Source organism: Tenrec ecaudatus, chromosome 13 (assembly GCF_050624435.1).
Source record: "Tenrec ecaudatus isolate mTenEca1 chromosome 13, mTenEca1.hap1, whole genome shotgun sequence".
NCBI classification, from domain to species: domain Eukaryota; kingdom Metazoa; phylum Chordata; class Mammalia; order Afrosoricida; family Tenrecidae; genus Tenrec; species Tenrec ecaudatus.
Window position 1 is genome coordinate 31621428 of NC_134542.1, and position 18571 is coordinate 31639998.

Sequence of the window (18571 nt, forward strand, 5' to 3'; positions counted from 1 at the left end):
GTAGCACAGGCACTGGACGGACACAAAATTAACTATTGGATTTTGTTGTGTGTCTCCAAGGCAGTTCAGACTCATAGTGACCCTAGATGATGTCGTAGGACAGGGTTTCCTGGCTGAATGATCTTTCTGGGAGCACATTGCCAGGTCTTCTCTCCCTCAGAGCAGCCGGTGGGTTCAAACTGCCAATCACTTGGTTAGAAAGAGAGCAATTAGCCATTGAGTCATCTGGACACCTTTACTAATAAGATCGTTACCATCTATACCCTTGACTGAGAAATAACGAAAGCTTTGACATTTTATTTGTCAACATGAAACAAAACAAAGCTAGTAAAAAAAAAATTAAGCAAGGAGAAAAAGGAACCATTTGAAATTTAAAAAATGCTCAAAGACATCCACTTTAATCTATCTCCTTTATTTTCTCTGTATCCTTCCTGTGTCCTTTAGCATGTGGTTGCCTGTGACAGCCGGGTCAGTTCGATTGCGGGATTGATTCTTGGGGCTGGATGTCTTGGCTTGTGGTTGTAGAGTTTCACAGGGTTTCCTCACGGTCTTGAGTGTGGGGTGTGTTTAAGTCCCGAGGCTCCTAGGAAAACCTCTCTTTGGGTTGCCTTTGAAGGCCTTGGAAGGTAGAGGGCATTTTGAATTTCTGAAGTCCAGTGTCTTAGGCCTCCTTTGTTTGGTTTTTTCCCACTCTGCCCTGCGGGGTGACTGTGTCCCCGTGGCCTTGGGGGCCCCAGCAACATTCTGAGATCGGTTTAGATCATAAAAAGCCTCTGTTTTCCAATATCTCCGTTGCCCACATGACTCCACACTTGCTTGTCAGGAGCAGTGACCTCTGGGCTTGTATTGTCACCAGTTAGGCCTTTGCCCTTCGCGAACAGCCCTGGCAAGTACAGCGAGTGGGAGGAGCAAAAAATACACACACCCCTCTGCCATCAGGTCGACTCCAATCCTCCTGATCACATAGGACAGGGAAGAACAGCTTGGAGATCCTTACAGAAGCAGACTGCCTCATCTTTCTCCCTAGGCGTAGCTGGTGGGTTCAAACCACTGACCTTCGGGTTAGGTCAGAGCACTTAATCACTGTGCCCCAGGGCTCCCTGAGAGGAGGACTGGGAGTTTACGTTAGTTGGATGCATATTCGTGTGGCAGGCCCCAGGAATGTGTCGAATGTAGGAGAACCCATGTTACCTCACAGTCAGCATGGGAAACACATCCCCACTTAGCAGATAAGAATGCTGAGGCCTTGAGTTGACGTGAGTGAGCTCCATCGATGGCAGTGGGTCTGCATGCCTGTTTGTCTTGGCTTTGGTTTTGCATCTGTAATGCACTCAGAGGGAGCTGTAGGGACACCCCTGTTCTGCAGAGATGGGGGCATCTGCGAGGACACGCTGGCAGTAAGGACCCAGGAGGCAAGCATTGATGCTGCTCGGTGATTCTTTTTCATTTTTCAGTCTCCCAGATGGAAGCACGGCCAGCCCTCCTTCATGCCCTCCTGGCTCCCTTGAAGAGAGAGACCTGCCTGTGTTTCTCAGTCTTCTCTCTGGGTCTTTCTGACCGAGCCGTGACTCACCAGGGCACCGATTTAATGAAATGACATTTTCAACCATGTTTGGTTTGATTCTGGATGATAGAAAGAAAGCATTGTAAATGCTTTGTAGCCAGGTTTCCAGGGGAGGGGAAGGGTGGAAAGAAGAAAGTGGGTCACATGTAGATCTGGGTCATGTCTCCTCGTGGACTACCAATGGGGGGGATCGTAGGGCAATGGATTTTACCTTAAGGGGAACAGAGGTTTGGCAGTGCTGGATCCTGAAATTCTGAGGTTGGTAGGCAGTAGAAACTGCCAACGCTGCTGTTGTTGTTGTGTTTTGCCGAGTCAGTTCTGATTTACCAGGACCTTAGAGTCCGACTGCCCTGCCAAGTTTTTCCTGGACCATAATCTTTACAGAAGACTGCCATGCCTTCCTCTGGTGGAGCCACTGATGGACTCGAACCACCGACCTTTCTGTTAGCCTCAGAGCCAGTGCTCAATGGTTCTGCCATCAGGGCGCCATCAATATGTATTGCATGTGCATGGGAATGCCCCCTCTCCAAACCTTCCGTGGTTTATACTGTTATCACCTGCATCTTACAGACAAGGAAATAGAGGCCCAGCAAGCTCTATTGGCTTGTGTGAGGTTGGACCAATCAGGGAAGAATGGAAGGTATGTCGGCAAGACAAGTGACTGCAGAGCTTGGGGCTAGTCGGCCAGCCTGCCTCAGGAATAAGAGCTCAGGAATCTAAGCTCTCCCAGGCCACCAAAGACTATGGATATTCTTCATAAAATCAGCCCACTGTGTGATTGGAAGGATCCATGATCGTGGTGTTTGGTGACAGGCTCATGGGTTGGTTAGAAAAAGGTCTAAAAGAAAACTCCCGTATCTTCTTTGACATATTCCCCCATCTGCATTTACTGTCTGAAAAGCTCACTTTAGTACAGGTGCTCGCCTTTCCTGCTTGTAAGCAGCATCATTGTGGCTACAGCCTTGCTCCACAAATGGACTTTTAAAATATTTCCTAAGAACGAAGCCCTCTCTCTTATATGAACACTCTCTAGTCATTATGCAATGGGCGTCCTAAGTAGGATTTTTAAGTGGGGCATGTTACAGAAATGCCAGGAACCCTCAAGTGATTTTTGTTTTTCTCTGCCTCCAACTGCAGTTCCTTCTCATCCCTCACATTTACTGGGAGGCACGTGTCTGTCAGCCACCTGGCTACAAGTTTGTGGTAGGAGGCAAGGGGAGAGAGGAGGCTCAGATGCCCAAAATGGTAAATTACTGTAGGTTCTGGAGAAACATAGAATTAGAAGCATTTGTGGTCTAATGAAAATAGCACATTTCCTTTCTGCTTGGACAGTGGCGGGGGGGGGGGGCGTCAAAGTCCTCCAGGGATTAGAAAAACAAATAAAAATTGATCCCTCACCAGTAGAAGGAGATTCCCAAACTCTGGGCCCTGAAATGATTAGCTCCAGGTTTAAAGGCCTGATAAAATCCATTTCAAGGGGAGCTGAGGGGAAGACCAGGAGACTGAAATGTTTCTGCCAGGAAATTTCATCTTTCAAGAATGGTTTTCCACCACCAGCCCCCACCCCCTTGCAAGACCAGCCACCAGCCAGCAGAAACTGAGCAGGTGTGTACCCATTTGGTTCCCATTGCTGACCACGGTGCTTGCATCTCTTTCTGCAGGTGAGAAGCCTTACAAGTGCTCCTGGGAAGGGTGTGAGTGGCGTTTTGCGCGAAGCGATGAGCTCACGAGGCACTACAGGAAACACACAGGTGCAAAGCCCTTTAAATGCAACCACTGCGACAGGTAAGGAGGCTTGGTTGCTGCCGGGCCTGGGCGAGTGACGTGGAAATGGGTTGCTGGTTAGGGCGGCTGGTGCCTGGGGATGCCTTTTCCTTGTTCACTGAGAGGAAGGTGCCCCCTTGCCTGGCATCCAGAAGGACCATGAACAATGGATGAATTCCTTGGTGGAGTTCCACAAGTGTGCACAGAGCACCGACATTGGGCGAGGAGGCAGCTCTGCCTTCATCGATCACTCCCCAGGATACAGGAATCCCAAAGACAGTTTCCATCTCCAAGAAGGTGATCGCAGCAGACTTGGGAAAAAAGGAGTAACAGTAATTATCAACCGACTCAGGGGCCACATCGTGGATTCCAGTGCCTAAGGTCACCGGGTGTGTCCATCGGACTGTGCGCCCTAGCATTTCCCCGGCCTGGTTTTCTGGAAGCAGGTTGCCAGTCCTTTTTTCTGAGGTGGCGCAGAGCCGAGTGGAGCCTCCTGCTTTTTGTGTTAGCAGCCAGGGCAGCCAAGGTGACCATTGGCAGCGCCCAGAGGCTCCCAATTAGTACAGTGTGAAAACCAAAAAGGATAGAAAGGGGTCACCTGCAGCTGATTTGTTAGGTTTCTTTATTAACATCAGTGCCCTGTCCCCTCATCCTTAGTAGGAGAAGAGAGGCAAAAGTCTGCTTAACAGCCCAAAGGGTGAGTTGCACACCCTCTCTCCTAATGTTATTCGAAGGAAAGAACTCCCCTTCTTTGTTGTTCTGAGCCATTCGTCCCCCCTTAAGAACCAGGTACAAAGGTCCCCCAAATGGCAAGGCTTGGGGAACGTATCCCATAATTCAATTCCAAACCTTCAGCATTCGAGATGGGAAGAAAGAGCATGTAGCAACAGAAACTGCCCAAGTAATAGTATCTGACAGCCCTGGCATTATCAACCAATGAACCCCAAATGGAGACTGTGCAGGCCAAGGTGAAGGCAGGATTAGGTTTAGACATAATCAAATAATGGGCCTGCATCTGAGCGTGTTATCCTTCTAATCCTATTTCTGTGTTTAAAAGGAAGCTTAAGAAAATTAACCATCTTTTTAATGCCATACTAAAGGTCTCGGTTATGATGAGAAAAATGCTTCTAATACCATAAAAGCCCCTGAACGCCTCAGGGGTCCCCAGCTTGGTCAGCAGCAAATGGGGCAGCAGAGGGGTGTGCAGGATGTCAGCAGAGGCCTGGCAGCAGCCAGCCACCCCTGTGGGTCGGTTGCGGTGTTCCTGACACCCAGGCCCTCCTTGCCTGCCATCCGCTGCTCTGGAGTGAGTTTGCATCGAGAGGGCCTCTTGAGGCGCCTGAGCAGTCAGCCTGGACCTCACAGAGATGCTTACACAGGAGCATGGATGGTTTTCCTTGGTGTTTTTTTTTTTTTCCTTCTTCCTGAAGAGGCTATTTTCCTCTTATCTTCATTCTAAAGAGCTAAATAAAGACCCAGGCCTCCTGGACCACAGAGATAACCTCCCCCCCCCCGCCCCCCCCCCCCCCCCCCCCGGGCTGAGGAAGTAGGCATCAAAAAGCTATTGTCTCTTTTTCCATTGGGGCTCAGCTATCCCAGAACCGCAGCTCCAGGCCGCTGCCAGGAAGTCTCTGAATCCTACCTGATGCTGCAGATATCAGCAGCTTGTCTCCTGCATGTTGTGCTTCAGGAAAAATCCCTATGGCCATGGACTTGACTACAACACTTGGCGACCCACTGCGCCCAGAGCAGAAACAGCCGGACTCCAGAGGGCTTTCAACGACTGATTTTTTTTTTTTGCAGTAGACTGCCAGCCCTTTCTTCTGAGCTGCCTCTGGGTGGACTGGGCCTCCAGCCTTTTGGTTAGCCAGTGGAGAGCACATGACTTGTTTGCACCACCCCAAATCCAACTCAACTCACTGTCAGTGAGTCAAAGCTGACAGAGTAGAACCGCCCTGTGGATTTCCCAGACTCTTAACAATTCTCGTGAGGAGAGCGCCTCTTTTTCCTCTTTCCGAGCAGCTGGTGTTTACAAACTGCCCACCTTGTGGTTAGCAGCTCAGTGAGAACTCACTCCATCACCAGGGTTCCTTTTGCACTACCCAGAACCCAAGTCTTCTCTTGATTCTCATGTTGAGTGCTGGGTCCAGGCTCCCTTGAGTCTCATGTTGAGTGCTGGGTCCAGGCTCCCTTGAGTCTCATTTTGAGTGCTGGGTCTAGGCTCCCTTGATTCTCATGTTGAGTGTTGGGTCCAGGCTCTGTTGAGTCTCATGTTGAGTGCTGGGTCCAGGTTTTCTTGAGTCTCATGTTGAGTGCTGGGTCCAGGCTCTCTTGAGTCTCATGTTGAGTGCTGGTCCAGGTTTTCTTGAGTCTCATGTTGAGTGCTGGATCTAGCCTCCCTTGACTCTCATGTTGATTACTGGGTCCAGGCTCTGTAGCCCCCGCTGCTCTTAAAGAAGCGACACAGCAGGTGATTCTTCCCACAAAGCCCCGGGAGGCTGTTTCCTAAGCTCGTGAAGCTTGAGCATCTCTGAGGTGTAAAGTACACTGGTATGCACAGCTATACATGGTAGCAACAGGAGATGCGAAGCATGTGGAGAGGGAGTGAGACCATGTGAATGCTGTCAAGCTGCTTAAGGTATGCTGATGGTGTAGTGGGTTTCGTGTTAGGCTGCATGATTTATGTGTTTAAATATTTCAAACTTCCTGGAACTTTCCATGAAAAGCCTGGCAGAGACAGATAACTTGATAGTCTCTTGCCTTGTTTTCCTTTGATAAAATACGCTTTGGTGTGCGGAGCGAGAGATTGGCTGAGCAAATGGTTCCAGCGGGATGATGTCAGATCGACTGAGTGGAGCAGCCTCCTGAGGCTGGGCCAGGAACAGGTGCATTTCGGCAGCTTTGGAAACACGGGGCAGCAGTCTGCTGGCATGCAGGCAGGCAGCACCTTGCGCTTTCCTTGCGGTGATGGTGCTAAGAATAGAGCAGGTCTGGGAGGTGGCAGCAGGGATTGGAGTGGCCCCGATGCAGATGAAAGGCAAGCCTGGAATGGCCTGGGAGTTGGCATAGCTTAGAAGACCTTTACCTTCAGAAACAGAGGGCATCTGTAGTCCTTAGCAGGATGCTGTCTCCTCTTGGTCCTGTGCCAATGAGCACAAGAAAACCTCCTTGTTGCCTCTATACGCTTCAGCATTCAGCTCATCTAGGTATGTCAAGCATGACCCACGTCTGTCATTGTTATTTTTTTGCTTATTAATAAGTAAAAAATACATGTGTTTGGTTTTTTTTAGGGGTCGGGCTGGCAAGTTTTAATCTGTTAGTTGTTACACGAAATTCTTTATTTCTGGATTTATCTGAAAAAAACTAGATCTTACCACTGTGGGTTCACATTCCCATGTGGTTATATTTATTGGAGCTCGATGACAATGATGACCCATTTCCATTGGCCCTGTGATCACTAATTTCCCCAGGTTCCCATCATTCCTTGCTGTGTCATCCTGCTTACTCTGTTATTTCTTCTAAGTCCAAAGTCAAACCCACTGTCACTGAGTCAATTCCAATTCATAGTAACCCTATAGGGCAGAATAGAGCCACTCCACAGGGTTTCCAAGCCTGTGAACCTGTACTGCGAATCTCTACAGGAACAGGCAATTTCTTCCTTCTCTTGCTGATGGGTTTGATCTACCAACCACATGGTTCATGGCCCAGAACGTAGCCCACTTTGCCACCAGGGCAACTTCCTCTTATAAAACTCACTGCCCTCCAGTCAATTCTGGCTTCTAACGACCCAATAGGGTAGAATACAGCTGCCCCTGTGAGTTTTCAAGACTGGGATTCTTCTTGGGAGCAAAAAGCCTCATCTTTCTGCTGAGACATCCTCCTAGAGGAGAGCCACATCTGTCCATATCGTTGCCTTCATCAAGGATGGGAACCGATCACTCGGGATGCCTGAATTTCTTCCACACAGCCCACTTCATGCACTGGACTTTCCTGCCTAGATGCTGCAGACGGTGGGTTTTGTGACCTCTAACTTCAGGATTGGTTGGGAGAAGAAAGTGATGGAGTGGCTATACCATTTCCCCGACTAGCCCACCCACTGACCAGCTGCCTGAAGCATTCAGGAGTTGTGTCTCTACCCGGAAGAGCATGAGGCTGCCAGTGGTGGTAACTAGGGCTTTGTTGCATTGTGTCCACTGACTCAGCACAATTATAAACCAGGGGTGAGGTGGGGCGGGGCTAAGAGTGGGAGTGTAGTGCCTGCTACTGGGATAATACACCTCCAAATTCTTAGGCATCTTGGAGGAAAGGGAGTATATTTTGATCTTTAGCTCAGTCCACTTAGAAGTAGCAAGAAATACTCACCAGCATCTATTCCTTTAAGGAACCCTGGTAGGGTAGTGAGTTACATGTTGGGCTGCTAACTGCAAGGTCAGCAGTTCGAAACCACCAGCCTCTCTGCAGGAGAAAAATGAGGTTTTCTGTCCCTGTTCCATGGCAGTGAGAGCGTGTCCTCTTGTCTCCTGGAGGTTTGTTGCTGGCTTTGACAGTCATGGGCCTTACTTAAGACCCACAAGACAATAGTGTGCCTTTTCCATCACGCTGAGAAGTGACTGTGGGGGTGTAGCTAGCTCTCTGAGTCCATCCATTTCAATCATGAAAGACCTTGTTATTTAAGGTCATCTCACTGCTGTATAGTTATAAAGACCCTCTGGGGTTATATTACCCTTAGAATGAATTGATTCTGCATTTCTCAATGCTGAGTTTATCTATCACCCACCTTTTACTATTCCTATGCGGAGCTCAGCAAGTATAAATTAATAAATACAAATTAATCATGACCAAGGCGCTGGCTGGTGGATTGAATTTAAATAAAAACCCCAATGTTGAAGGCCCTGGTCTAATTCTAAGCATCTTCATAGAATTTGAGCGAATGATGATGCCGATGTGATCCAGCATGGGTACTTCATACTAGATTGTATTGTATTTCAAACCAGACTAAAGATGTGATGTATTTTTCATCTTGCCCTAAACCCCTCTCTACCCCTGAACATGAATAGTGAAGGCAGAGGCTTGCCCATATATTACCAGATACTTAGCCCGACGTCAGCAGTTGCTAGAAGCAGACGAAAGAGCTGGAACACAGAGGCAGCAAAGGCCGTGAGGGCCAGAATGCAATGAGGTGGCCTCTGTTGTTGGGTCTCAAAAGTTTTCTGCTTTTAACAGAGCGCCCAAACTCAAAGCCATGCTTACTGCCATCACATCAGTTCCATCGCAGAGATATTGATTCACTGCCATTAGGTCATCCCAGAAGCCTGCCCCTGTAAGGCAGAGTAGAACTGCCCCTTTGGAGATTCAAAGCTGTAAATCTGTAGGGGAACATCTTTCTCCTTGGAAGCAGCTGGTAGGTTCGAACCACTGACCTTATAGTTTTGACTTTGTAGGATTTGCTCTCCACTTTTTCAATCCCTTTCTACCTCTGGTGGCAAAGCGGTTGCCTGATGGACTTGTAACCTCAAAATAGGCCGTTCAAAACCAGCACCCAATCCTCTGGAGAAAAAAGAGGTTTTCTACTCCCGTAAAGAGTTAGTCTTGGAAACCCGCAAGAGCAGTTCTACCCCGACCTAGCATGTCGCTCTGGGTTGTGTGAGCTGGAAACCTCTGAGTTTCTTCTGGACACCTTATACTGTTTGTAGCTTTGGTAGGTGTGCCATATTATCAGAAGGTTGCTCACAAAGGAAATTCCCTATCAAGCGTATTATTTCCCTTCCAGTTCCCAGTCTGTGGAAAGGAATAGAAAGGTGACGGTGCCCTGCCAGGCCTCAGCTCTTCCCACCTCTTGAATAGCAGCCCTGCCTGCTGCTGTCAGCTCTGAGCAGGCAGGGTCCTCGGTGCCACCCCTCTGCCTTCTCAGAAGTCCTCGCCACACCTCACCTGAGGCCTCTCTGGGTTGGCTTTCGCTTTGCTTCTGTTAGAAATGACCAGAAAGCCAGCTGATTGAAACAACACCGAGTTACAGTATGACCAGTCTTTAAGCTAAAATTCCAACCTGGGCCTCACTGAGCTAAAATCTAGGAGTTGGCCAAGCTGCATTCTTTCCTGGAGACCCTAGGGGACAATTGGTTTCTTTGCCCTTTCCAGCGTCCAGGGGCCATCTGCGTTCCTTGGCCTGCTGCCCTCTTCCTGCATCTTCCCAGCCAGCACTTCTGGACCAAGTCCTTCTTACACTGCTGTCTCTCTGCACTGCTCTTTCACGTCCCCTTCCCTTTTCAAGGACTCTAGTGATTACATTGGGCCTGCCCAGAAACTCCAGCATGACCATCCTCTCTTCCTATGGTTACTCGCCACCGATCTGACTCACAGCGGCCACATAGGGCCGAGTAGAACTACCCTACAGGGATTGCTGGTTGAAATTTTTACAGGAGCACATACCTAGTCAGGTCTTCTCTCCCACAGAGCAGCTGGTAGGGTCCAGCTGCTGACCTTCCAGTTCAAAACAGAGCACATGGCCATTGCAAACCAGGGTTCCATCGATGACCTTGACTCCCCTTCTGTAATCTAACATAGTCCAAGTCTTGAGGAATAGGATATCAGCATTTTGAGGGGCCACTGTTCTGCCTGCCACAGTCCACTGAAGTGAATAGCTCAGATCTCCAATTCTCTCAGTGTCAAAAGTATGTGCGGCCAAGGGGATGGGCTCTGAAGTCAAGCTGCCAGTAGGACTCGTGGCTGCTGACTTAAGTCAGAAGAGCCAGTCACCCGCGCTCCCTGGGGTTTCCACTGGCTGGTGTTTCGGAAGGAGATGTTCAGGGCTTTCTTCCGATGCACATCTGGGTGGACCGCCCACCTTTTGGGGAGCAATCAAGCAGGTCGCTGTTGGCATTTCTCAGACTTTGCCTTGAGACTTCCTGGGCTCAAATCTTGTCTTAAATTTTTTTTTCCCCTTCCTTCTGGTGACTGTTTCATCTGATAATCAGGGTAAGAGTAAAATCTGCTTTCTGGGGTTCTTGGAATTATGTTAGCTAAAAAAGAAAAGAAGGAACAATAAACAAATGAACACACTTAGAAAAAAAATAACATCCAACCTTTCCCAGCTTGGCTCTTCTTTCCCTAGGCTGTTGGGTTGAGGGCAAGCAGAAGCGAAGTGGGGAGCAGGCAGGAGGGAGGCAACAAGAGGAGCGAGGAGAGAGAAAAAGGAACAACCCTTGGGTAATATTGAGCTGTGTCCCAAGGGCTGGACAGTTACACAAGTTCAATGTTAAATTCCCGGCAGGCAGCAGTGCTTTCTCTACGTATGCCTCACATGAAGCACTTGCTTTTGTAGAGAATTTATCACTGTTTCGCAGCAAATCAAACCTTTCGAGGGAGCTCAAAGGGATGATCCAAATACGGTCATACCAAATCTGAGCCTGAAAGAAGCGGGCATCAACGTGCTCTTGGATTGAATGGTTGTACGTGGCCCTTCTCCCATTCTTGTGTCTTTCGTTTTGCCTCTATTCCATTTGACTGATTTTCTTCTGATTCTACCCTGCCTGTACTCCCCCATTTAAGACGTGGACACTGACGGAGGGTGTGGCGCATGCTGGGTTGAGGGGAAGGGTGGGTTCCTTGTTTGTTTGATGAATGAACAGACACAGGAAAGTGCTGCACCGAACAGGAAGCCCTGCTGACCTGAACGGGGTGGCCTGCTGCCACCCTACAGGAGTTGGGCACTGTGAGGATATCTCAGGCCTCAGGGTTGCCTGGGAACTTTCTCGTCGGTTGTAGAGTGGCTCGTTTTAAGAGAAGAATCCTGAGGGAAAGCACACACGAAGATCTAAAATCAATTGCCGTCTTACTTATCTGCTGACTTTACTGGGATTCTCGCCAGAACTGTAGATTGTAGGCTACAGGGATATGGAAATGTCCACTCTGGGGGTTAGAAGGTACAGAAACCTAACTCAGACTGGCATTAGCTTCAAACACCACTTACTAAGCTCAGGTAACTAAGAAGAACAGAATTAGGCTTGTCTTTAGACTTGGCTGGATCCAAGATTCGGGGGATGGCCACCTGAACGCCTCACTCTTGCCATCCCCTGGCTCTGCTTTTTCTCTGTGGACTTTGTCCCCAAGTAGGCTCTCTCTCACTGTGGCAATAGGGACTCCAGCAACATGAGGCTTATTGTATTTTAATAGCTTAGCAGACCCCAGGGAAGACGAGCACTTCTTCTAGTCTTGCTTCAGTAGTGGTCCCAGAGCGGGTGCTCCTTGACCGTTCCAGGTTACCGGCCTCTTCTCTATCAGATCATGGTGGGCATACCTGCAGTCCTTGGAGGAGGGTCATGCCATCAAGAACACAGGGGCACTGCCATCCCACAGAAAAGCAAGGAAGGAAGGCAGCGGTTGCAGCCAGGGTGAAGCTGAGGAAGCTCTTCATGACTGGTCCTTAGAGGCCAGGAAATGGTTCACAGGTGTGGGTTTAGCAGAACTGCCTGGAGCCTGATCCCAAATCTGCTACTCTTTAACTATGTGAATTAGCCTGTGTTTCCTTCAGGCACTGTGAACACACGCACACTCGTGTGCAAGGTGCGCATCCTTGAATTCTTACTGTAGAATGCTGGTGAGGCTGTAATTAGGGGGAATCTGGGATGCACTAACACAACGTCTGCATATACTCCCGTATTCCGTAAATAGGCGCTCCTGCCGCCATTCTTTGTCCTGTCTTGAATGCAGAGTGCCGATGTAGGCCAGTAAGTGTTCCAGGCAGCATTTCTGGGATCACATTGTAAAAGTCAAGACTGGAATCTGGATCCTGAAACTTGAACTGTTTCAGCTTCAAGGACCCTGGATGATGTTTTGGTTGCTTGTTTAACTCTGGGTGCAGTATACGAGTAGGATGGGTGCAGTTTCCAAATCACTTTCACGTTTATCTCTTCTTGAGTTACAACGATGCGGACAATCCTGATATTGATTGAGACTTCACTGTGTGCCCTTTGTACTGGGGAAGAATTAAGGCACAAACAGGTTAGCGTGTTCAGAGTCACCCCGCTACTAGAAGAACGGGGATCCGCACCCAGACAGTCAGACCCCAGAGCTGGGCTTCCTCCTAATACACTGTCGATCCGTACACACGTCCTGATCCTCTTTAGAGTTGAGTTGACCATTTTCTAGCTCTGGTGACACACGCCACGAGGGGTTGGCCTACTAGCTGAAAGTCTCTCTGTTGAGGCCCAATCAGAGGCATAGCGAAAGAAAAGCCTGACTCTCTACTTACAAAAAACAGCTCTGACCACCTCATGCAGCACAATTTTACCACCATACGCAGGGGGGGGGGGTCTCTGTGAGTGGGGACTGAATTGACAGCTACTGTGCAGTATGATTTGGGGTTTGGATCATCTCCTACGGGGTGGTGGAAGCCGAGTTCTTCCTCTCGAACCTCTCTCATATCCATGTTGTTTGTATTTCCTAGGTGTTTTTCCAGGTCGGATCACCTGGCCCTCCATATGAAGAGACATATCTGAAGACCGACAGGCCAGAATCGTCATGACTTCAGCTGCTGTCTGAAGGAAAGGCCGTGAGGCAGGGGGCTGGACTTCAGGCGGGGCCCCATTGCCTCGCAGAAGAAAGTTCTCACTTATAAACCTCTGTGTACACACACATACACACACACACTCACACAGATACACGCACATCCCCACTGTCATACACTCAGCTATATCTAACATATATGCGTCTATTCTCTACGCCTTGCCCGAGCCAGATGGTAGAAGATGGAGACAAGGCAAGCAGGTGAACTCGGCAGGGCAGGCTGGCTGCCTCCTCAGCACTATTGGAACCACTCCCCGTTGTTGCCAATGGAAATCAAAGAAATCGGATGTGCTGTCTCGGCAGTCAGAGGGGCTAATTCCATGCACGCTCGGCGCAGCCGGATGGGAGGACACACGTCATAAAGTTGCGTGTGTGTTGCAGTTAACGTTTCTTTTGAAATAGTTGAGGGAAACATGACCTAGAAAAACCAAATTGCAGTTTGGTAGCCAAAATGAACTCTTGGTTTATTTGTCCTTTGTGTGGGAAGCGCCCTGCTGCTCCGTGCGTCAGACGTCCTCATGGGACTCTTGATCGGTTTGGTTCTTAGCACTCTCGAGACCCTTCGAGTCGATTCCAACGGCCTTAATGGCGGCAGACTCTGGAATGACACCTAACACCTTTCTGGCCTGCATTTCTCTAGACTTCGCTCTAAAGGGAGGAGTTGGTTTTTTTTATTATTCTTATTTCTGTTTTTTCTTACTTTTTTGACTCTTGCACACCATATGCACTAGGGATTCCGGAAACTTCTAGCATGACTGCAGAGTGGCCAAGAGGATAAAGTCCTGGATGATAAATGACAGTATGTCCCTTGAGCCTCACCTTTATTGCCAGTGCTAGATTTTTTCTTTTTAATCTCTCTGTTTTTTGCTAACGAAAACTTGAAAAGCTGATTTGGAAGCTTAAACGTTTTACCTTTTCTCCATGGACTAACCTTCTCCGGGACCGTCTCGGCACCTGGAGGCCCAGCTCTCGAAGCAGCCGATCAGATGGGACATCGCCATTCTCATCCTCCTTGCGGCCCGGTGACCTCAGCTCAGAGTCATCGACCACTGTGTTGTGTGTCATTACGACCCTAAAACCAGGTCCCGCATAGATGTCGCTAGTCTCTAAGGGCAGCTGCACATATAACCTAACTTTGGGTTACCACCTGACAAAAGCCAAAAATATGACTCTTTCCAGGAGTGGGGGAAACGGAGGATGCCGCCCAAGTCTAGGGGCTTCACAAGAACATCATCCAAACGTCCTCTCTCCTCTCTCACATGACCCACTGAGCTCATATGACCCTACCTGTTAAAATGCACACCTCAACAAGGCCATGGTGGGAAGGAAGGGTAGACCTTTCAGGAAAGGGTTGAGGCGTCTCTCTCGGGCAAACAGAAGAGACATCTTTCTAGAACATTTTGGCGGGGTCCACCGTGACTTGTGATTCAGGACACCCAGGACCAACAGAGGGCTCACTTTCGCTCGGCAAGCTGACTCCAAGGGGTTGACCTTGCTCACTTTCCATCCCGCTCCCGCCCCCACCCCCATGTCGGTATCTATCTACCCTCGTTCTTAGCGAGCTGGCTCTGGCCTCAACTCCAAAGACTGCCTTTAGGACCATCCAATGGCCTATGCAAGCAAGCGGGGTGGTTATTAGGACAGATTGTATATTTTGTATATTCTGGGACCATCCCTTCAAGACCTGTCTAAAACACACAGATGGCATCTGGTCCGCCCATGGTTGCTGCTGCTCCTCCCAGCTGGCTTCCCTCCTGTCTGACTCATGGACTGTTACAATGCCGCCCCGTGTACGTTGGGGACGCAAAACAGAAGTCATTGAAAAGAAACCCATACTATAAGAAACACAAACCCATACACGACAGCAACCTTCAAGATCCTTGGCATTGGGTTCTTCAGCTTTCTGCATCCTTTGATTTCTCTGAAATGTTGAAACCGCTCATCTGAGGGTAAAGAAGCCTCTTGATCACAAATGCTGTACATAACCAGTTGGACATCTGCGGCAGTTTGAGGTCTGGCCCTTAGACTCGTCTTTCCTTGTTTTCTTTTGTCAATTCAGACCAAAAAAAAAAAAGGAAAAAGAAATGAATAAAAACACCCACCCTAAAACACACAAAATCTACCCACTTGCCGGAGGCAATTTCCTATATGTTAGTTGGAAGGTATTAAAAGGAAATCAGTTTTATTCCAAAGATTAAAAAACCTAGACATAGAAATAATTTCTGGAGCACTGCTTGCTGACAATCTCGTAGCTATCAACTGCATTTGAGTGCATTTAGTGGCCATGCGGGCGTCCCATATTTGAATGTGTGGTACCTCCTTTCTGGATGAAGGGATGGGAGGCGCTGGAACCTCAGCCGTATTAACCCGCAGCCCTCCAGTCTGCACTAGATGAAACTTTAGACGAACTAGATTGTGTCGGCTCTTTTGTTTTCCTCTCCGGAGCAGTCTCCAGTGTGAATGCACGCACACCAGTGATGGTCTTTCTTGGCCATGACTGCCAAGGCTTAAAAACGTTCTCTCCAGGGCTGGAGCTGCTCTTGTTAACCTTTTAGAATACTTAAGTTGATTTTTGAACTGATCAATGCAAGGATGTATGACAAGGAAAGTTTTTTGGGGGTAAAAAAAAGTGAGAGAGTGCAAAAGAGTTATTACTGCTTGTTTGCTGCCCGTTGGTCTTGACAAGACATCATTTGAACGGGTGCAGGACAAAGGCCCTTTGGTCCTCAGTGTCTGACATGTGTGGTAACTTCTCTCGCCTCAGTGAGGTCCTTTGTAATCGGCCCCAGTCTTCCTCAGAGCAGGGGGAGCCGATGGTGGTGCTTGCTGGCTTCGGGGTCACTTGTTGACTTTTTGAATTGGCCGGAGAATTTGGTGGGTGCTAAGTGGATGGACTCTTGTGAATGATTACCTGTTCTACCCAAGCTCCTCCTCCTCCTCTTCCTCCGCCTCCTCCTCCTCTTCCTCCACCTCCTCCTCCCTTACAAAAGGATTTGGGATAAAATGGCATCAGCTGTGAGACGGCAGACAAAATGGGGGGCCAGATCTGCACTAGAATTAACAGAGCATTCCAAGAGCTTGCCTGAGAATGTTTTGCTCCCCAAAGGACTGCCTGGTTATTGGAAACTGTTTTCATGGACTTTCGAAGCCCAAGCCCCTCTCTCATTGCAATCATTATCTCCTGACATCCTAGGGGACCCCCAGTTTGAAAGGAAAACCCTGACCTGGTGTTTCTGGTGGCCGTCCTCTTCAAAAGCACGCTTTACTCCAGGGTTGAAGAGTTTGGTGTGGCGAAAAAGAGTGTTTGTTTCTAAGCCATGGACAGTTTTGTTGATTTCAAGTTTCTCTTTTATCTCTGACCACGTGGCTGTCCGTGCAAGACGTGGACGCCTGAAAGTATCATGCTGCTCTCAGCTACTGGAGAACTGCCCAGCTGAATGCCTGGCGGTGATGAGTATTATGTCCAGAAAAAGAGCTGTTTGCATTCCCTGACAAAGCTTCATTTTATAAAACATTGGAGACTGCCCCCTCTAAATGAACTTCATGCTGACCATTTTTCCTCTGTGCACTGTCCCTGGCAGAGCCCTTCAACCCCCCTTCCCTGGATGCCACCGCCTCCCATCCTCCACCTCCTGTGCCCTTAAGACGTTGACTGCCTGATTCTAACAGGGTAAGAAGACAGCTAGCCTCATGCATGATCAGCAACACGGATTCCTGTTAACACAAACATTTTTGAATCAATTCTTTGTAGGCAAAGCCCCCACACACACCCACACACATACACACTAAGGATTTGAATTGGGGATAAACGTCCAGATTGTCCATCTCTGTTCAAATGAAAGAGAAAAATACATGGGACTTTCTGGGTGGTCCATCTATACTTTCAGAACGTGTTCCTGTAGCCACCCCACCCACCCCCATTTCTGAGTTTTGTGGCAAAGACAAAAGAAATGGCCCTGTTCAACTTCTAAGGACAGCAAAGCCAGGCAATTTGTTTTCATGGTTCAAAGTTATCCCCTCTGGGGCAGCCACTTGATACAATGTCACCCATCGCAGGAAGCAGGTGTCTTCTGTTGGCGCTTGGACTGGAGGAGCAAGAAGAAGGCAGGCAGGTTAGCATTAGCGAGACGCAGCACTTAAGCACGCGGACCAGACTTCTTGTGTCTTTCCTTCGGCTTTGAACCTTAAAGGACCAGCTTTTTGGGCCACAGTTTTTGCCCCCAGATCTTTGCCAAAGTTGAACATTCCGTAAGTAGATGTGGTAGAAATGTTCTTGTTTGTGAAAGGAAACTTTCCCTGGTGTTTCCTGGAAGTGGCTGCCTGCCAAGTGCGGGGTTTGGGACTGGGTGTCTGGGTTCGATTTCGGTAAACACGGTGATGATCTCAGTTTGCAAGCCAGAGGGCTGGCGTGGGTACACACGGACACCTCTTGGTTGGCCTGCTTTCCTCGATAAGTATCTTTGGGAATACTTGATATGGAGCAATGAAAATGTGTCCAAGAAAGCAAAACCGGCTTATAAATAATGTGGCACCCACGACTCACTGCCTGGGCTTCAGGGTTTTCTCTCCTGCTTTTAACCCTCTCTTAACCCTCCTCTGTTGGTTTCTATGGATCTGGGAAAATGAACTTTCTTACGCGCATCCTTCCAATAGCGTACTGCATTCTTCAGGTGTTTTGCGTTTCACTTTAGCCCTCCTGGGGAAACAGGTGTCGGAATGGAGAAAGAAAACTGAACTAGGCCGTCAGTTCACCAGTATCCTGAACAAAGCGACTTTTTTCAAAAAGCACTCCCTCTCAGTGGCAACGAGGGAAGGTTGAGAATGTTCTTTGTTAGGGACATTTTTGTTGTCGTTTTCTTTTTGCAAATGTGAGCTTTGGAATTGTAAATTGCTTTGACTCCAGCTTCTGTCTACTGCCGTAGAATGGACCCCACATCAGAACGAGGAAGGAGGTGCACACACACGTAGGCATGCGTGCGTCCGTCCCTGGGACCGTCACAGAGGGAAGGAAGACAGGCTGCTGACGTTTAAGAGGAGTAGCCACCAGTGCCTAATATCTTTTTTTTGGGGGGGGGGGGGAGAATAGATGCTTGTAATTGCCAGTATATTGAGATCACCCTGGGAGTTCCACACAGAGCAGGTGGAGAATGGACACGTTAATCCTAGGCCTTGGGACTGGAGGCAAACTGATTTCTGCATGTCTAGGTCCTGAAAGGCTTTGGGGCTCTTTGGCTGGTTCCCAGCATTTTCTTTCTTTCTTTCTTTCTTTCTTTCTTTCTTTCTTTTTTCCTTCCGTCCCAGCATGCACTTCCTATCTAAACCTCTCTAAACGTCGTTTAATTTCTTTATCTTTCACTTCTGCTTCATTCCAAGGAGGGAGAATGCACCTGGTATGGCCAAGATCTTCTAACTAACACAGAGGCAAAATTAAATGTTTCATGTTGTAGAAGCCTTCCCTGCCTTTCTACACGCCCCACCCCTCGTCGTGCCTCCACTCGTCGCCCACTTCCACACTCAGCTGCCCCCTCCCTCCCGCCCCCCATCTGTTAGCCTGGTAACAGTTGCTTGAAGAAATTTGTGTTTGCACTATTCATTTTCATTTTGCCGGATGTGTCTAGCAAGTGTGCTTTGGAGAGACCTCCTCCCAACCTCCTCTCCTCACCCACCTCCCCGGTCACA

The 18571-nt window shown here is 48.7% G+C and overlaps 1 protein-coding gene across 2 annotated transcripts in view; it reads left to right on the top strand.

Annotated features, from left to right (window-relative positions):
* Nucleotides 1–18351, top strand: part of KLF7 (KLF transcription factor 7) — a 103917-nt gene extending 85566 nt beyond the window's left edge. For both annotated transcript variants that reach the window (XM_075528955.1, XM_075528956.1), the window contains exons 3-4: nt 3226–3349; nt 12774–18351. In XM_075528955.1, coding sequence (XP_075385070.1) covers nt 3226–3349; nt 12774–12825 — 176 coding nt within the window. In that variant the 3' untranslated portion in view covers nt 12826–18351. The remainder of the gene's footprint in view (nt 1–3225; nt 3350–12773) is intronic.
* Nucleotides 18352–18571: the final 220 nt, after the last annotated feature.